Source organism: Lampris incognitus, chromosome 13 (genome assembly GCF_029633865.1).
Source record: "Lampris incognitus isolate fLamInc1 chromosome 13, fLamInc1.hap2, whole genome shotgun sequence".
NCBI classification, from domain to species: domain Eukaryota; kingdom Metazoa; phylum Chordata; class Actinopteri; order Lampriformes; family Lampridae; genus Lampris; species Lampris incognitus.
Genome location: NC_079223.1, coordinates 3,034,597 through 3,053,055, shown reverse-complemented (window position 1 = coordinate 3,053,055; position 18,459 = coordinate 3,034,597). Strand labels below are relative to the sequence as shown.

Sequence of the window (18,459 nt, the reverse complement as noted above, 5' to 3'; positions counted from 1 at the left end):
GCTCGCTCACACACACACTCACTCACACACACACACACTCACTCACACACACACTCACTCACACACACACTCACTCACACACACACTCACTCACACACTCACTCACTCACACACACACTCACTCACACACACACTCACTCACACACTCACTCACTCACACACACACACACTCTCGTGCACACAGGTGCAGTGTTGAAGTGGTGAAGAATCAGAGGGTGACGTGACAACAGCCAGGCTGGTGTTTCCACCAGGGCTGGTGTTTCCATCATGGCTGGTGTTTCCACCAGGGCTGGTGTTTCCACCAGGGCTGGTGTTTCCATCAGGGCTGGTGTTTCCATCAGGGCTGGTGGTTCCACCAGGGCTGGTGTTTCCATCATGGCTGGTGTTTCCATCAGGGCTGGTGTTTCCATCATGGCTGGTGTTTCCATCAGGGCTGGTGGTTCCACCTGGGCTGGTGTTTCCACCAGGGCTGGTGTTTCCATCATGGCTGGTGTTTCCATCATGGCTGGTGTTTCCATCATGGCTGGTGTTTCCATCAGGGCTGGTGTTTCCACCTGGGCTGGTGTTTCCATCATGGCTGGTGTTTCCATCAGGGCTGGTGGTTCCATCAGGGCTAGTGTTTCCATCAGGGCTGGTGGTTCCATCAGGGCTGGTGGTTCCACCAGGGCTGTTGGTTCCACCTGGGCTAGTGTTTCCATCAGGGCTGGTGGTTCCACCTGGGCTGGTGTTTCCATCAGGGCTGGTGTTTCCATCAGGGCTGGTGGTTCCACCAGGGCTGTTGGTTCCACCTGGGCTGGTGTTTCCATCAGGGCTGGTGGTTCCACCAGGGCTGGTGGTTCCACCTGGGCTGGTGTTTCCACCAGGGCTGGTGTTTCCATCAGGGCTGGTGTTTCCATCAGGGCTGGTGTTTCCATCAGGGCTGGTGGTTCCACCAGGGCTGTTGGTTCCACCTGGGCTAGTGTTTCCATCAGGGCTGGTGGTTCCATCAGGGCTGGTGGTTCCACCAGGGCTGTTGGTTCCACCTGGGCTGGTGTTTCCATCAGGGCTGGTGGTTCCACCTGGGCTAGTGTTTCCATCAGGGCTGGTGGTTCCACCAGGGCTGGTGTTTCCATCAGGGCTGGTGTTTCCATCATGGCTGGTGTTTCCATCAGGGCTGGTGTTTCCATCATGGCTGGTGTTTCCATCAGGGCTGGTGTTTCCACCTGGGCTGGTGTTTCCACCAGGGCTGGTGTTTCCATCAGGGCTGGTGTTTCCACCAGGGCTGGTGTTTCCACCAGGGCTGGTGTTTCCATCAGGGCTGGTGTTTCCATCAGGGCTGGTGGTTCCACCAGGGCTGGTGTTTCCATCATGGCTGGTGTTTCCATCAGGGCTGGTGTTTCCATCATGGCTGGTGTTTCCATCAGGGCTGGTGGTTCCACCTGGGCTGGTGTTTCCACCAGGGCTGGTGTTTCCATCATGGCTGGTGTTTCCATCATGGCTGGTGTTTCCATCATGGCTGGTGTTTCCATCAGGGCTGGTGTTTCCACCTGGGCTGGTGTTTCCATCATGGCTGGTGTTTCCATCAGGGCTGGTGGTTCCATCAGGGCTAGTGTTTCCATCAGGGCTGGTGGTTCCATCAGGGCTGGTGGTTCCACCAGGGCTGTTGGTTCCACCTGGGCTAGTGTTTCCATCAGGGCTGGTGGTTCCACCTGGGCTGGTGTTTCCATCAGGGCTGGTGTTTCCATCAGGGCTGGTGGTTCCACCAGGGCTGTTGGTTCCACCTGGGCTGGTGTTTCCACCTGGGCTGGTGGTTCCACCAGGGCTGGTGGTTCCACCTGGGCTGGTGTTTCCACCAGGGCTGGTGTTTCCATCAGGGCTGGTGTTTCCATCAGGGCTGGTGTTTCCATCAGGGCTGGTGGTTCCACCAGGGCTGTTGGTTCCACCTGGGCTAGTGTTTCCATCAGGGCTGGTGGTTCCATCAGGGCTGGTGGTTCCACCAGGGCTGTTGGTTCCACCTGGGCTGGTGTTTCCATCAGGGCTGGTGGTTCCACCTGGGCTAGTGTTTCCATCAGGGCTGGTGGTTCCACCAGGGCTGGTGTCTCCATGCGTCCGTGTTACTGTTGGTGTTTAAATGTGATAGAGATGCTTGTGCAGGTGTACTGGAGACAGGCGGGGGTTGGTGTGTGAGCTTTGTTGTGGAGTTGCAGTTGTAGCTCAGCAGGCCTGTAGCTTCTGGCTGGAGCTGCAGACCAGCAAGCTGCAGAGCGAGGCAGACTGATTTCTGTGCTGGTTTCTGTGCTGGTTTGACTGTGGTGCGGGTCACACTGCTCAGCTGGGCTGCAGCTCAGGCCATTGTGAGGTGTTTGCTCTTGTGTGTTGATGCTTCTTGATGCCCATTGAGGCAATAGGGGCAAAATACTTTGTGCAATTCAAGCAACTTCAGCAGCAGAAGTCAGTTAGGTGTTTGGTGTGTAGGTTCACCTTCATGGTTGTCCTGATACGTAACTTCTGTGCAGTCTTTCAGACACGCCTCCTCATGTCCTGAATGAGTCCTGCTGTTGTGATGTCTCACGGTACCTTGGGAGCTACTCTACTGGGCCTCCAGCACAAGCAATATGAGCACAGGGGCGCACGCAGTTCACTCTGGGTTCAGTCAGGTCACAGTGTCTACTTGTGTCAGGGTGAACTGGGTGAACTGGGTGAACTGGGCCTGTGATGGCTGTCTCTGTTCTGGGCCTGATTTCCCACAAGCAGTAAGAGTACTTCTGTCTAATATACATTCCTTTTAATTGTTTTCCAGCGACATTTTGTCCAGAGGTTGGGATAAAAAACATGTTTTTTTATTATTATTATTTTCAGTAACAGCCCTGCTGTGTTTTTGTAGCCACGCTGTAGAAAATAAAGTGCAGGAAGACTTTACGGTCAGTGACTAGGTCTGGTTTTGGTCCCACACCAGTTAGATGTGGGAGATGATGCTGACTGTAAATAACAGTCTTAAAAAAGTGGTGATATTGATGGAAATGTGCTGTTCCTGCAAGTTCATAATGGGACACATAAACTTACACAACATGTAGACAACCAAACCAGAACAGCTGGATTTGATGGCCGGTCCCAGCTCACGTCCCCTTGCTGGTCACTGGTGAACGTCCCGAACTGATAAAGATGAAATGATAAATGCATCTCTTCTTTAAGATGCTTTTGGGAAATCCTTCCTTCCTGCTCTGTCCTGTCAACTTCTGGTTCTTCCGCTTCCAAACTGTCATTTCCTCACTTTTCTTCCTTCTCCTCTGTCCTTCTCCCTCTGCCCCTCCTTCTCTTCCTCCTCCCCAGTAAAACCATCAAGGTGCGAATCATCGACGACGAGGAGTACGAGAAGAACAAAACGTTCTACCTGGAGATCGGGGAGCCTCGCCTGGTGGAGACTAACGACAGCAAAGGTCAGGGAGGGGAGGTCGGGTTCACTGGACTGGCGGCTCTGTGACCCTCTGCCCCGTGACCTCTGAGCACCCACTGCCCCTGCTGGACAGCATGTTTATGACACAGAGAGGCACATAAGGACGAGAGCTAGAATGATCACGATTTGGTTTATTTTGCTTTTTTAGCTTTTTAACTGCACACAGTCACACAAACTCACACGGACACACACATGTAAACACACAAACTTGCACACAGAGAGACTTTACTGCCGTCAGCACTGCTCTCTTCCTGATGTGGTCTCAGCGTGGAGGGGAACATGCAGCAGGGTGTGGGTCGCTTCACCTCATCCCACCCACCACCAGTCAGACACACGTCCATGTTTGTTTGTGTTTGTTTGCGTGAGTGTGTGTTTGTGTGCACATGTATCGCTGCAGCAGAGTGTGTTTACCATGCATGTTCATCACCTCCCTCTGTGTGTTTGTGTGTTTGTGCGTGTTTGCATACATGCATGCACATGTGTGTGTGTGTGTGTGTGTGTGTGTGTGTGTGTGTGTGTGTGTGTGTGCCCCATGCAGGAAGACCATTACCATTAGGATCTTAGACCGCGAGGAGTACGATAAGCAGGCCTCCTTCTACCTTCTTCTTGACGCCCCCCAGTGGAGACGCAGCAGAAGGGGATGGACAGGTGTGACAGCCAATCAGCTCTGACAATGCCCGCTAATGCACTGTACTGCCACTGTACCCCAAATCACCAGGCCCGAGCCCACGACAAAATGTCAGTGAACAGCACAACGCAGCCGGGGTGGTAATACACACTCTCAGCCACAGCTGCTGGTTAAGCAGGATGTGAAGATGATACCACAGGCCGGGGGTCTCAGGGAACACTGGTGTAACACATCAGCGGTAATGTTCAGGGGTCGGGGGTCTCAGGGAACACTGGTGTAACACATCAGCGGTAATGTTCAGGGGTCGGGGGTCTCAGGGAACACTGGTGTAACACATCAGCGGTAATGTTCAGGGGTCGGGGGTCTCAGGGAACACTGGTGTAACACATCAGCGGTAATATTCAGGGGTCGGGGGTCTCAGGGAACACTGGTGTAACACATCAGCGGTACTGTTCAGGGGTCGGGGGTCTCAGGGAACACTGGTGTAACACATCAGCGGTAATGTTCAGGGGTCGGGGGTCTCAGGGAACACTGGTGTAACACATCAGCGGTACTGTTCAGGGGTCGGGGGTCTCAGGGAACACTGGTGTAACACATCAGCGGTAATATTCAGGGGTCGGGGGTCTCAGGGAACACTGGTGTAACACATCAGCGGTAATGTTCAGGGGTAGGGGGTCTCAGGGAACACTGGTGTGACACATCAGCGGTCGGGGGTCTCGGGGAGTCTCAGCAGATCTGAACCTCAGACCATCATCAAAATGAGGTCACAGAACAGAGCACGATAATTCCCCAGCAAATAAGAGAGCAGGGTAAATGCAAACGCCACACAGCAGTGAGGAAGTCCTGCTCTTCTGGTCAGTTTGTTGCCTTGCCACATCTGGATGGTGATGGTGGGGACAACACAGCTGGAACTTCACAGTGAATGTGTGGTGAATTGCCCCCCATTAAATTCACAAGTTTTTCATTCATGAATGCATGTACAAAATACTTTGGGTTTTTTTTAAGAACAAAGTATTTTTTACTTTGATAGTGCCAGTAGACGGCTTACACGACTTCTAGAGGAGAGAACACAGAAATACAAGGAGGAAGACAGGCTGCCCTGTCATGTAGGCCTTGTGTTTAAACTAAACAGGTAGGGAAACAGGCGCTCCTGTCTCACCCCCAGACTGCCCCGTCATGTAGGCCTTGTCTTTAAACTAAACAGGTAGGGAAACAGGCGCTCCTGTCTCACCCCCAGACTGCCCCGTCATGTAGGCCTTGTGTTTAAACTAAACAGGTAGGGAAACAGGCGCTCCTGTCTCACCCCCAGACTGCCCCGTCATGTAGGCCTTGTGTTTAAACTAAACAGGTAGGGAAACAGGCGCTCCTGTCTCACCCCCAGACTGCCCCGTCATGTAGGCCTTGTGTTTAAACTAAACAGGTAGGGAAACAGGCGCTCCTGTCTCACCCCCAGACTGCCCTGTCATGTAGGCCTTGTGTTTAAACTAAACAGGTAGGGAAACAGGCGCTCCTGTCTCACCCCCAGACTGCCCCGTCATGTAGGCCTTGTGTTTAAACTAAACAGGTAGGGAAACAGGCGCTCCTGTCTCACCCCCAGACTGCCCCGTCATGTAGGCCTTGTGTTTAAACTAAACAGGTAGGGAAACAGGCGCTCCTGTCTCACCCCCAGACTGCCCCGTCATGTAGGCCTTGTGTTTAAACTAAACAGGTAGGGAAACAGGCGCTCCTGTCTCGACCCCAGACTGCCCCGTCATGTAGGCCTTGTGTTTAAACTAAACAGGAAGGGAAACAGGCGCTCCTGTCTCACCCCCAGACTGCCCCGTCATGTAGGCCTTGTGTTTAAACTAAACAGGTAGGGAAACAGGCGCTCCTGTCTCACCCCCAGACTGCCCCGTCATGTAGGCCTTGTGTTTAAACTAAACAGGTAGGGAAACAGGCGCTCCTGTCTCACCCCCAGACTGCCCTGTCATGTAGGCCTTGTGTTTAAACTAAACAGGTAGGGAAACAGGCGCTCCTGTCTCACCCCCAGACTGCCCCGTCATGTAGGCCTTGTGTTTAAACTAAACAGGTAGGGAAACAGGCGCTCCTGTCTCACCCCCAGACTGCCCCGTCATGTAGGCCTTGTGTTTAAACTAAACAGGTAGGGAAACAGGCGCTCCTGTCTCACCCCCAGACTGCCCTGTCATGTAGGCCTTGTGTTTAAACTAAACAGGTAGGGAAACAGGCGCTCCTGTCTCACCCCCAGACTGCCCCGTCATGTAGGCCTTGTGTTTAAACTAAACAGGTAGGGAAACAGGCGCTCCTGTCTCACCCCCAGACTGCCCCGTCATGTAGGCCTTGTGTTTAAACTAAACAGGTAGGGAAACAGGCGCTCCTGTCTCACCCCCAGACTGCCCCGTCATGTAGGCCTTGTGTTTAAACTAAACAGGTAGGGAAACAGGCGCTCCTGTCTCACCCCCAGACTGCCCCGTCATGTAGGCCTTGTGTTTAAACTAAACAGGTAGGGAAACAGGCGCTCCTGTCTCACCCCCAGACTGCCCCGTCATGTAGGCCTTGTGTTTAAACTAAACAGGTAGGGAAACAGGCGCTCCTGTCTCACCCCCAGACTGCCCCGTCATGTAGGCCTTGTGTTTAAACTAAACAGGTAGGGAAACAGGCGCTCCTGTCTCACCCCCAGACTGCCCTGTCATGTAGGCCTTGTGTTTAAACTAAACAGGTAGGGAAACAGGCGCTCCTGTCTCACCCCCAGACTGCCCCGTCATGTAGGCCTTGTGTTTAAACTAAACAGGTAGGGAAACAGGCGCTCCTGTCTCACCCCCAGACTGCCCCGTCATGTAGGCCTTGTGTTTAAACTAAACAGGTAGGGAAACAGGCGCTCCTGTCTCACCCCCAGACTGCCCCGTCATGTAGGCCTTGTGTTTAAACTAAACAGGTAGGGAAACAGGCGCTCCTGTCTCACCCCCAGACTGCCCCGTCATGTAGGCCTTGTGTTTAAACTAAACAGGTAGGGAAACAGGCGCTCCTGTCTCACCCCCAGACTGCCCCGTCATGTAGGCCTTGTGTTTAAACTAAACAGGTAGGGAAACAGGCGCTCCTGTCTCACCCCCAGACTGCCCCGTCATGTAGGCCTTGTGTTTAAACTAAACAGGTAGGGAAACAGGCGCTCCTGTCTCACCCCCAGACTGCCCCGTCATGTAGGCCTTGTGTTTAAACTAAACAGGTAGGGAAACAGGCGCTCCTGTCTCACCCCCAGACTGCCCCGTCATGTAGGCCTTGTGTTTAAACTAAACAGGTAGGGAAACAGGCGCTCCTGTCTCACCCCCAGACTGCCCCGTCATGTAGGCCTTGTGTTTAAACTAAACAGGTAGGGAAACAGGCGCTCCTGTCTCACCCCCAGACTGCCCCGTCATGTAGGCCTTGTGTTTAAACTAAACAGGTAGGGAAACAGGCGCTCCTGTCTCACCCCCAGACTGCCCTGTCATGTAGGCCTTGTGTTTAAACTAAACAAGTAGGGAAACAGGCGCTCCTGTCTCACCCCCAGACTGCCCCGTCATGTAGGCCTTGTGTTTAAACTAAACAGGTAGGGAAACAGGCGCTCCTGTCTCACCCCCAGACTGCCCCGTCATGTAGGCCTTGTGTTTAAACTAAACAGGTAGGGAAACAGGCGCTCCTGTCTCACCCCCAGACTGCCCCGTCATGTAGGCCTTGTGTTTAAACTAAACAGGTAGGGAAACAGGCGCTCCTGTCTCACCCCCAGACTGCCCCGTCATGTAGGCCTTGTGTTTAAACTAAACAGGAAGGGAAACAGGCGCTCCTGTCTCACCCCCAGACTGCCCCGTCATGTAGGCCTTGTGTTTAAACTAAACAGGTAGGGAAACAGGCGCTCCTGTCTCACCCCCAGACTGCCCCGTCATGTAGGCCTTGTGTTTAAACTAAACAGGTAGGGAAACAGGCGCTCCTGTCTCGACCCCAGACTGCCCCGTCATGTAGGCCTTGTGTTTAAACTAAACAGGAAGGGAAACAGGCGCTCCTGTCTCACCCCCAGACTGCCCCGTCATGTAGGCCTTGTGTTTAAACTAAACAGGTAGGGAAACAGGCGCTCCTGTCTCACCCCCAGACTGCCCCGTCATGTAGGCCTTGTGTTTAAACTAAACAGGTAGGGAAACAGGCGCTCCTGTCTCACCCCCAGACTGCCCCGTCATGTAGGCCTTGTGTTTAAACTAAACAGGTAGGGAAACAGGCGCTCCTGTCTCACCCCCAGACTGCCCCGTCATGTAGGCCTTGTGTTTAAACTAAACAGGTAGGGAAACAGGCGCTCCTGTCTCACCCCCAGACTGCCCCGTCATGTAGGCCTTGTGTTTAAACTAAACAGGTAGGGAAACAGGCGCTCCTGTCTCACCCCCAGACTGCCCCGTCATGTAGGCCTTGTGTTTAAACACGCATGAAGCCGCTGAACCACATCATGTCACGGCCAGACGAGAAAACACACAAAACTGCTTTTCAGTCATCACAACACACCGTCTTCACCTTTCAACACCATGACTGTAACTTTTTATGAAGACATCAGTTCATGTTACACCGCTACACCCCAAATATCAGTTCATGTTACACTGCTACACCCCAAATATCAGTTCATGTTACACCACTACACCCCAACACTCATATCAGATCATGTTACACCACTACACCCCACCACTCATATCAGATCATGTTGCACTGCTTCACCCCAACACTCATATCAGATCATGTTATCCCGCTACCCCTCAACACTCATATCAGATCATGTTGCACTGCTGCACCCCAACACTCATATCAGATCATGTTATCCCGCTACCCCTCAACACTCATATCAGATCATGTTACACTGCTGCACCCCAACACTCATATCAGTTCATGTTACACTGCTGCACCCCAACACTCATATCAGATCATGTTATCCCGCTACCCCTCAACACTCATATCAGATCATGTTACACTGCTGCACTCCAACACTCATATCAGTTCATGTTACACCACTACACCCCAACATTCTTATCAGATCATGTTGCACTGCTGCACCCCAACACTCAGCTCAGCTCTTCACTAACTTGTGCTCACTCAAAATAATGTTTCAACACCATAGAGAAATGTTGAAGAGACATATTTTCCAGACCATATATATATATATATATATATATATATATATATCCAGTGAGTCAAGTAAATTCTTTATGGGAATTTTGACTACACCCATCTTATCAGACTCCACCTTGTTAACAGTTGTTATGTTTACGTGCAGTCAATATTCTGATCAAGGTGAATAATCAAATTAAGGTAGTAGTGCAACTAAGGCGTCTATCCAAGTTTGCGTAATTCGATCTTCAATGATCCAAGTTTACAAGACCTGTTGGATAATCAGACTATGGAAGGGAAGTTACCTTCCATAGGATTCCCACTTCCAACATGATGTTTGAGAATTTTTCGGAAAATTTCTCCTTTTCTGTTCTTTCATCCATCCAAAAACCTTCAAGATATTACGCGCCTTCATTTTATGTAGTTTGACTGATCTTTGGTTCAGCCTGACTGTATAGAAATGTGGCTGTTCACTTCTGCTCGCCGTGGCGTCCTGTTTCTCTGGACTGCTGGAAGTGGGAATGCCGAGGGCATCTCAACCGTTTCCATGCACAAACCAGCTCTGTGGAAGAACCCCAGTTACGGTGTACACAAAGCACGGTACATTAAGCACACGATGAAAAATCCACCTACGTTAATCACATTATGCTTCCCTCAATTTAGACCTTAATTTAATGTGATGAAGATCGTTTGCTTGATGTCGTTACAGTTGTATTATTCAAATTACTGCCTTCATCTGATTACTCTGATTAATCTGATTAAAATGGAATTTTAAGTTGTATGTCAACACACAGTACTATAACAGCATAGGGGGAGCTGGTAGGATAGTATGTGTGAGCTGAGGCCATACCTACTTTCTCTTTCTTCATGAACCAAATATACAACCTACACCCTGCAGACAACTATACAACCTACACCCTGCAGACAAATATACAACCTACACCCTGCAGACAAATATACAACCTACACCCTACAGACAAATATACAACTTACAACCTGCAGACAAACATACAACCTACACCCTGCAGACAAATATACAACCTACACCCTGCAGACAACTATACAACCTACACCCTGCAGACAAATATACAATCTACACCCTGCAGACAAACATACAACCTACACCCTGCAGACAAATATACAACCTACACCCTGCAGACAAATATACAACCTACACCCTACAGACAAATATACAACTTACAACCTGCAGACAAACATACAACCTACACCCTGCAGACAAATATACAACCTACACCCTGCAGACAACTATACAACCTACACCCTGCAGACAAATATACAATCTACACCCTGCAGACAAATATACAACCTACACCCTGCAGACAAATATACAACCTACACCCTGCAGACAGCTCCCTGTCCTACACTCTTCCAAACACTCCTTTATAGATAAACTTCCTTTGACAAAATCCATCTCCTTCAAAATGTAGAGATGTCCACAGTTTTCTAAAACCACCTTCACAGTGACCCTCACCCTCCTTGTAAAAGGGAAGTTCTGTTTTATTATTATTATTATTTATGTTGCAAAACATTTTTGTGTTTTTTTTGACAGGCCTGTTGATTTGGGAGCAGGTTTAACCACACACAGGGGGACCTCGCTCCCCCTCTCTATTCTCTAGTCACTTCCTGCCTCACGTTTTCTATTGGTCTCCACTGCTGCTCTTCACACATCTGTACAGTACATTAATTAGGGACCACATCGCAACTCCCCTCGCTTGTCGTATCCCTGCTCTCCTCCCCTCTCGTGTCATCATCTCTCCTCTCTCCTCCTGTCTGCTTCTCACGTGTGTTTCATGTGTGTGTGCAGGAAGCTTTCTTATACAGTTTTGAGGAGAAAACAAAGATTCATACAACTGTACTTCTCTTTGTACAACTAACATTGTACAGTTAAATACCGGAACTACAACTTGCAGAAAACAGGCCACCATACTGAACCTGTTCTGGACCTGTTCTGAGCCTGTTCTGAACCTGTTCTGGACCTGTTCTGCCTGTATGCAACTTACAAGCCTCGCTGAAAGTCCACATCTTAGAACAGCATTATAAAGTACAGTAGCTCATTTCTGCAAGTTGTAGTCCCTGTTTGCTGTTGAATTGCTACGAATTTCTTGCCAGCTGGTGGGCTGTTCATGACTAAAACATCACATTGTGCGAACACAACACATCTTTTTGTTCATCTCTTCTTCAAAATGTGTATTTTTTTTAAATGTTGTACTTTGTTTTCAATATACCGCCATCTTCAGGCCATCTCTCTCTCTGACACTATCTGTTTAAGTGCTTATCCCAATTCAGTGTGTGTGTGCGTGCGTGCGTGCGTGCGTGCACGTGCGTGTGTGTCCTTTACCTCATGGTGTTGCTCCATCTCCCTGTTTGTCAATTCTGTTCTAATTTAGTGCAGACTCAGGGACGCAAAGAAACTTTGCAGCATTCAGCTTTTTACATGCAGCCCACAAAGACACGCAACATGCGCGCACACACACACACACACACACACACACATTTCCAACATTAAACCAACAATATCCTGTACCACTATATAGTCGCCGTACAGGGTGATGTTACACATGACTCTGTCATGTCATGTTAAATGTGTGCCATCAGTGAAATCTGTTGTTTTGATTGGTTGGAAACAAAAGCTGCATACTCTCAGCACTCCATGGCACATGGTTGTCTGTGATGGGCCAAGACGAAACACCCCTAACTCCCCCTGCCCCTAAACCAGCCTGGGTAAAGGCTGGCCCGGGGGCCATATACAGTCCGCCACCTGATTCAATACAGCCCGCGCAATGATGCTGAGCTAACACCAAGAATAACTCCTACCGCTTTTGGGACACTTATTTTAAAAGCATGTATAAATACCAGCTGCAGGAGGACAGGCCGAACACACACGTCACCGTTACAAATGGTAGCTAGCTAGAAATTGCACAAAAACAAATTTTTCAAAGATTTCAAAGAAAGGGAAAGTAGACAAGGACTGTAGGGTGTTCCGGAAAGAGTGGACATCAAAATGTTTCTTCATTGAGGTATCAGAGAAAGCTGTGTGATTAGTGTGCAGAGAGAGCATCGCTGTCCTGAAAGACTACAACTTGTCCCGATACTTCCAGACAAAGCATGCAGAGAAGCACAGGAATACGTCTTCTGAGCAGAGGACAAGGGCATCGAGGGACTTTCTTTCTCAGATGCAAAATCAGCAAGGACTTTTCACAAAACTGCGTTCAGCAAACGACGGAATTGTGAAGGCTAGTTGTGTACTGTCTCACAAAGATGCTAAACATAGCAAGTCCTTCCCTGAGGGTGACTTCATTAGGATGTTTAATTGACTCTGCAGCAATACTTTGCCCCGACAAGAAAGAGCTGTTTGAGAATGTTTCCCTGTCAAGATGAGCAGTGATGCGGCATGTTGAGGACATGGCCGAGCACGTGGAACAACAGTAGAAAGACAAGGTGAAGGCTTTCACCCGTTTCTCCTTGGCCCTGGATGAGAGCAGGGGTGCGCGAGACACGGGACAGTCATCATGGATGTTCTTACGAGGCATCACCCCAGACTGACCTTACAGAGGAGCTTGCCTCAGTGCAGTCAAGGAAGAGCACAACCACAGGGAAAGATATTGGTTAATAAGAGTGGCAAAGCTGGGGCTGGGTTTTGAAAGGCTATCCGGTGTGATGACTAATGGTTGCCCAAACTTCACAGGAAAAGATGTCAGCCTTTTGAAAAGCGTACAGGATCAAGTAGCTGAGCTGAACCCAGATCAGACAATTATTTTCCTACATTCCATTATTCATCAAGAGTTGTCCTGGAAATGTGCTCTGGAAATGAGGCACGTTGTGGATACAGTCAGTAAAGTGGTGAACTTCATAAAAGCAAACTGTTTAAACCACAGGCAGTTTGTCTCACTGTGTGAAGAGACAGAGTCGGGTCATGTGGATCCTACCACACAAACGTGAGATGGCGGAGTTTGGGCAAGGTGATTAAAAGGGTGTGGGACTTGAAGTCGGAGATTGCTGAGTTTTTACAAATGAAAGGAAAATATGTGGACTTCTCTCAACTGCAAGTTAAAGAATGGTTGGCGGATGTTCCCTTCACCGTGGACATCGTGGCCCTCAAGAATGAGGTGAATTCCATACTTCAAGGCAAGGGCTTTTTTGCACATCAGATTTTCAGCCTGGTCAAGGCCTTCAGGGGAAAATTACTTCTCCTGACCCACCAAGTAGAAGCCAACGATCTCACCCAGCTTCCAACACTACGAGTGCTGCTGCTGCTGCTGCTGCTGCTGGCTGACTGCTGCTGCTGCTAGCTGGCTGGCTGCTGCTGCTAGCTGGCTGGCTGCTGCTGCTGCTGCTGTTGCTAGCTGGCTGCTGCTGCTAGCTGACTGCTGCTGCTGCTGCTGCTGCTGCTGCTGCTGGATGGCTGCTGCTGCTGCTAGCTGGCTGGCTGCTGCTGCTGCTAGCTGACTGCTGCTGCTGCTGCTAGCTGGCTGGCTGCTGCTGCTAGCTGGCTGGCTGCTGCTGCTGCTGCTGCTAGCTGGCTGGCTGGCTGCTGCTGCTGCTGCTGCTGCTTTGAACGGTGAGTTTTCTCATCGTTTTGAGGATTTCAAAGTGTTGGAAAAGGACCTGCTGTTGGTTTCCTTTCCTTTCACCTTCCATGTGGATAAAACTCCCACTGACCTGCAGCTCGAGCTTATCGATCTCCAGTCTGGTGCAGTGATGGGAGAACTATTCTAAGCCATGTCACTAATGAGGTTCTGTCTACGTCTCATGATGAACATAACTTTCCAAAGACGAGGAGTCATGTTGACAAGATGTTTGTTCTGTTTGGGTCAACCTATGGATGTGAACAGACATTTTCAGAGATGAAATAACAAGTCAAGGCAAAGATCATCTTCTACTGACTCTCACCTTTCAGTGATTCTGCACATAGTGACATCAGAGACAATACCTGAAGTCACTGTTCAATGCCCCTCAGAGACCTCACTCCTCACACTGGTGTAGTAGCTTAGAGGTAATGTTGAGCACTCGCTCTCTCTCTCTCTCTCTCTCTCTCACTCTCTCGCTTTTGAAATGCTTTTATTACATAAATAAACGAGTCTAATCCTCTCTCTCTCCCCCCCCCCCCTGTGCATACCCGTTAACAAGAGTTCTGTCCGTGGTGCTGAATGCACAGTGCAGTTTTTCCCCCCGTGAAGTTCATTGCAGGTTTAATAATAGAAATACGTAGCAAAAGGAGAGCATGGATGTGGTTTATTTCTGTGCACATTAAAAAGGTAAAATGGGTAGCATATCTGGACATGATTTACAGTAGCTATATCTGTCAACACAGTCATACACATGATCCAATATCCTGTAATATGATTCTGGCCCGCAATGGTAAAGATATATTCTAATGTAGCCCTCCGTGGAAAATGATGGCGCAGGCTCTAAACTAATACCCAAACCACACCACACCTCTCACCTTCTTCATGCTGGGGACTAGGGGTGTAAGAAAATATCGATACACTCGAGTATCGCGATATTATCTTGTGTGGTACTGTATCGATTCTCAAAACTGCTATATCGGTTTTTAGTTCTTTACACGTAAAGGTTAATGACAAACATGTTGTGTTGTGTGTAACCCCACCACCGCTACACAGCAGTGTTGTAATCTATCTTCAGCCATGTGACTCTTCCACTCCAACCCAACAACGTAAACTGAGACAGGCAGTAGCATAACACAAAGAACACAGGCCTACGAAACCACAACATATGGTATTTCTTGCAGCGTCACAATATATGGTGATATATCGCATCGTAACCCTGTATCGTGATACGTATCGTACCGCCACATTCTCCCCAGTACACAACCCTGCTGGCTACCTGTTGTGAACTTAGCAGCTCTGAATGGCTGCTTTGACTAGGTTTTACATTTCACTTTTTTTGGGGGGGGGGGGTGTTGTACTTGGCCAATTACCCCACTATTCCGTGCCGTCCTGGTCTCTGCTCCACCCCTTATCCCGGTCCAGGGAGGGCTGCAGACTACCACATGCCTCCTCTGATACATGTGGAGTCACCAGCCGCTTCTTTTCACCTGACAGTGAGGAGTTTCACCAGGAGGACGTAGCGCGTGGGAGGATCACGCTATTCCCCCCAGCTCGCCCCCCCCCCCGAACAGGCAAGCCGACCGACCAGAGGAGGCGCTAGTGCAGTGACCGGGACACATACCCACATCCGGCTTCCCACCCACAGACACGGCCAATTGTGTCTGTAGGGATGCCCGACCAACTGGGATCCTGGGATCATGTTGGAAGGCAACAAAATAGACCGCTACGCCAGCCGGACACTCCTACATTTCACATGTTAACATTCAGTTGTCACTGTCATCAAGAGTGACACTGACAGTCGGGAAGGTTTGTTACTGAAGGGCTTCCACGAAGGCACTTCACAGGGCGCACATTGCATGGATGTGCAGCCCTGCTGTTAGACTAGCATGGATGACCCCTCTGTGACTGGTCTCTCTCACTACCAGGGCAACTGCCCACCTTTGACTCTTTTCGCTAAAGGCAGAAATATTTTTAGCATCCAGTACTCGGAGCATCGAACCCTGCTCACCTCCCAGAGCTTTCAGGAGCACGCAGTGTCCTTTTCATCAGACACAATGAGGAGAGGACGCAGTCACAGCACCGGTCTTGTGGTAACTTACAGCTCTGCTTCAACACTGCACACGCCACTTTAAAACGTTTGACTTCATTGGAAATCAGTTAGATTGACTAATCAGGAATCAGAACACGTACACTCAAACTAACACACACATCCAACCCCCCCCCCCCCAAAAAAAATCACTGTCCGAGGGAACAACGCCAGCCAGGATGACTGTCGGAACCGCCGGTCTGCATGGGCTAGCAGTTAGCTTAGCCTGCCCCGATTACACGTCTTGTCAGACCGGCCTCCGTGTTTCCTCCTCAGGCGCAGCTCCAGGCAGGGGCCGTGGTCCCCGGGCCCACCGGACGAAGCACACCAAGCTCTCCCAGTTGATCCAGCGCCAGCTCCCCCAGCCAGACACCCTCGATACACCTCCCCACACTCCTCACGACCACGTCAAAAACACCACAGTCAACGCCAGGTGAGGCCTCCGCCAGACCACCCGCGGTGTTATTGGAACTGCCGGTCTGCATGGGCTAGCCCTTAGCTTAGCTTGCCCCGCTTCCATGTCCTGTCAGACCGCCCTCGGTGTTACCTGCCCGGGTGCAGCTCCGGGCAAGGCCGTGGTCCCTGGGCCCACAGCGTAGCAGACCAAGCCCTCCCAGCCAACGAACGAAGACAAACTTAGACATAGACGTGGACAAAGACACCTCATGGACGGTACTGGGTGAGGCCGCCGCAAATGTGAATTTGCGGCGCCATCATTCCACACCTGAAGCGGAAGTTAAAGTTGTCAGTCACAGAAAGTTACTGTCAACAACAGAACTTTCTGTGACTTCCTCCCCTGGATTACGGAGCATCAGGACTAGAGTTAGCGGAGTTTGTGGGACTCGGCTCTTTACCTCAGTAACCTCACTCACATGACGTGTGCAGCAAGAGCAGGATGTGTGGAAGCATGAGCTCTTTAAACTCACGTGAAATATGGAATATTAAGATGTACGCTGACATGGGGCCAGCCAAAAACATGTAATGAAACGAGGCAGACTCAGACTGCCAGGGTGAAAACCAAAGTGGACATGACACCTGAAAACACCAGGTCCAGAAGAGGTTGTGAACTTCTTCATCCTAAACTGTGAAACCGTGTCTCAGAAAAGGACAGATTTGTTTCATGTAAAGCTGAATAGCTGTAAGAAACCACACATGTGGTGCAGGGACTAATTTACAGTGAGGGATCGACCCAAGCTGCTGCCAATGATGTCAGTACTGTAACGTGGTCTCTCCTGACGTAACGAGGTTCTGGTCCGATCCACAGGACTCACATGAGACCAACGACACCAAAACCTCCACAGGCGTCTGTACTACAACTGTTAGAGAAACATGCAAACCAGGGACACGCCCGAAACCCCTGAGGTCCCTGCAGAGGGTCTCAACAAATACACACACGGACGCACACACACACACACGCACACAAACACACTCAGTACTCCATGGATATGTAAATGACAGATTACAGCCGACAGCAGTGTCCTCTCTTTCTGCTTTGTCCTCTTTGTCCTTGTGTGTGTGTGTGTGTGTGTGTGTGTGTGTGTGTGTGTGTGTGTGTGTGTGTGTGTGTGTGTGTGTGTAAATGTCTTGTCATGCAGTAGTACGTAACATTATGATAATGAAAACACCAGTGACATTAGTTAACATTTGTAAATGTCCCTGAATAGCGTGACTGCATCAGGGACTCTCTGGGTTGTGTGCAGCTGAAGTGTGTGTCTACAAGCATGTGTGTGTTTGTGTGTGTGTATTGTGTGAGTGTGTGTGTATGGATATTGCATTGTTCATACATATTGAGTATTTAGGTGATAGATCTGACCGTCCATTAGGCTCCAATCCATTGAGCCCTACCACACATGTTATGAATTAGTAAATGACATTAACATCCCCTTAACATAAAATTGCTTTTGTGTGTGTGTGTTTGTGTGTGTGTGTGTGTGTGTGTATGTGTGTGTGTGTGATATCAAGTGGTTCGTATCATCACTGACAATGATGGCTGCCAAAGAAACGTCACTAAAGTAACTCCATTCATTCATGCGATCGTTACTCTACCCTGCACATGAACACATTACTGTTACTGTAACCTGCACATGAACACATTACTGTTACTGTATCCTGCAAATGAACACATTACTGTTACTGTATCCTGCACATGAACACATTACTGTTACTGTATCCTGCAAATGAACACATTACTGTTACTGTATCCTGCACATGAGCACATTACTGTTACTGTAACCTGCAAATGAACACACTACTGTTACTGTATCCTGCACATGAGCACATTACTGTTACTGTATCCTGCACATGAACACATTACTGTTACTGTATCCTGCACATGAACACATTACTGTTACTGTAACCTGCACATGAACACATTACTGTTATTGTAACCTGCACAAGAACACATTACTGTTACTGTATCCTGCACAAGAACACATTACTGTTACTGTATCCTGCACATGAACACATTACTGTTACTGTATCCTGCACATGAACACATTACTGTTACTGTAACCTGCACATGAACACATTACTGTTATTGTAACCTGCACAAGAACACATTACTGTTACTGTATCCTGCACAAGAACACATTACTGTTACTGTATCCTGCAC

At 49.4% G+C, this 18,459-nt stretch overlaps 1 protein-coding gene across 9 annotated transcripts in view; it reads left to right on the top strand.

The window, feature by feature from the left end:
* slc8a1b (solute carrier family 8 member 1b) overlaps positions 1–18,459 on the top strand; it is a 368,951-nt gene that overhangs the window by 245,809 nt on the left and 104,683 nt on the right. For 5 of the 9 annotated variants that reach the window (XM_056291265.1, XM_056291272.1, XM_056291271.1 and 2 more), the window contains one exon: positions 3,310–3,416. In XM_056291265.1, coding sequence (XP_056147240.1) covers positions 3,310–3,416 — 107 coding nt within the window. Of the gene's footprint in view, positions 1–3,309; positions 3,417–3,971; positions 4,084–16,597; positions 16,607–18,459 lie in introns of all 9 variants that reach the window. The other 4 variants (XM_056291273.1, XM_056291266.1, XM_056291267.1 and 1 more) reach the window with 4 other exon arrangements.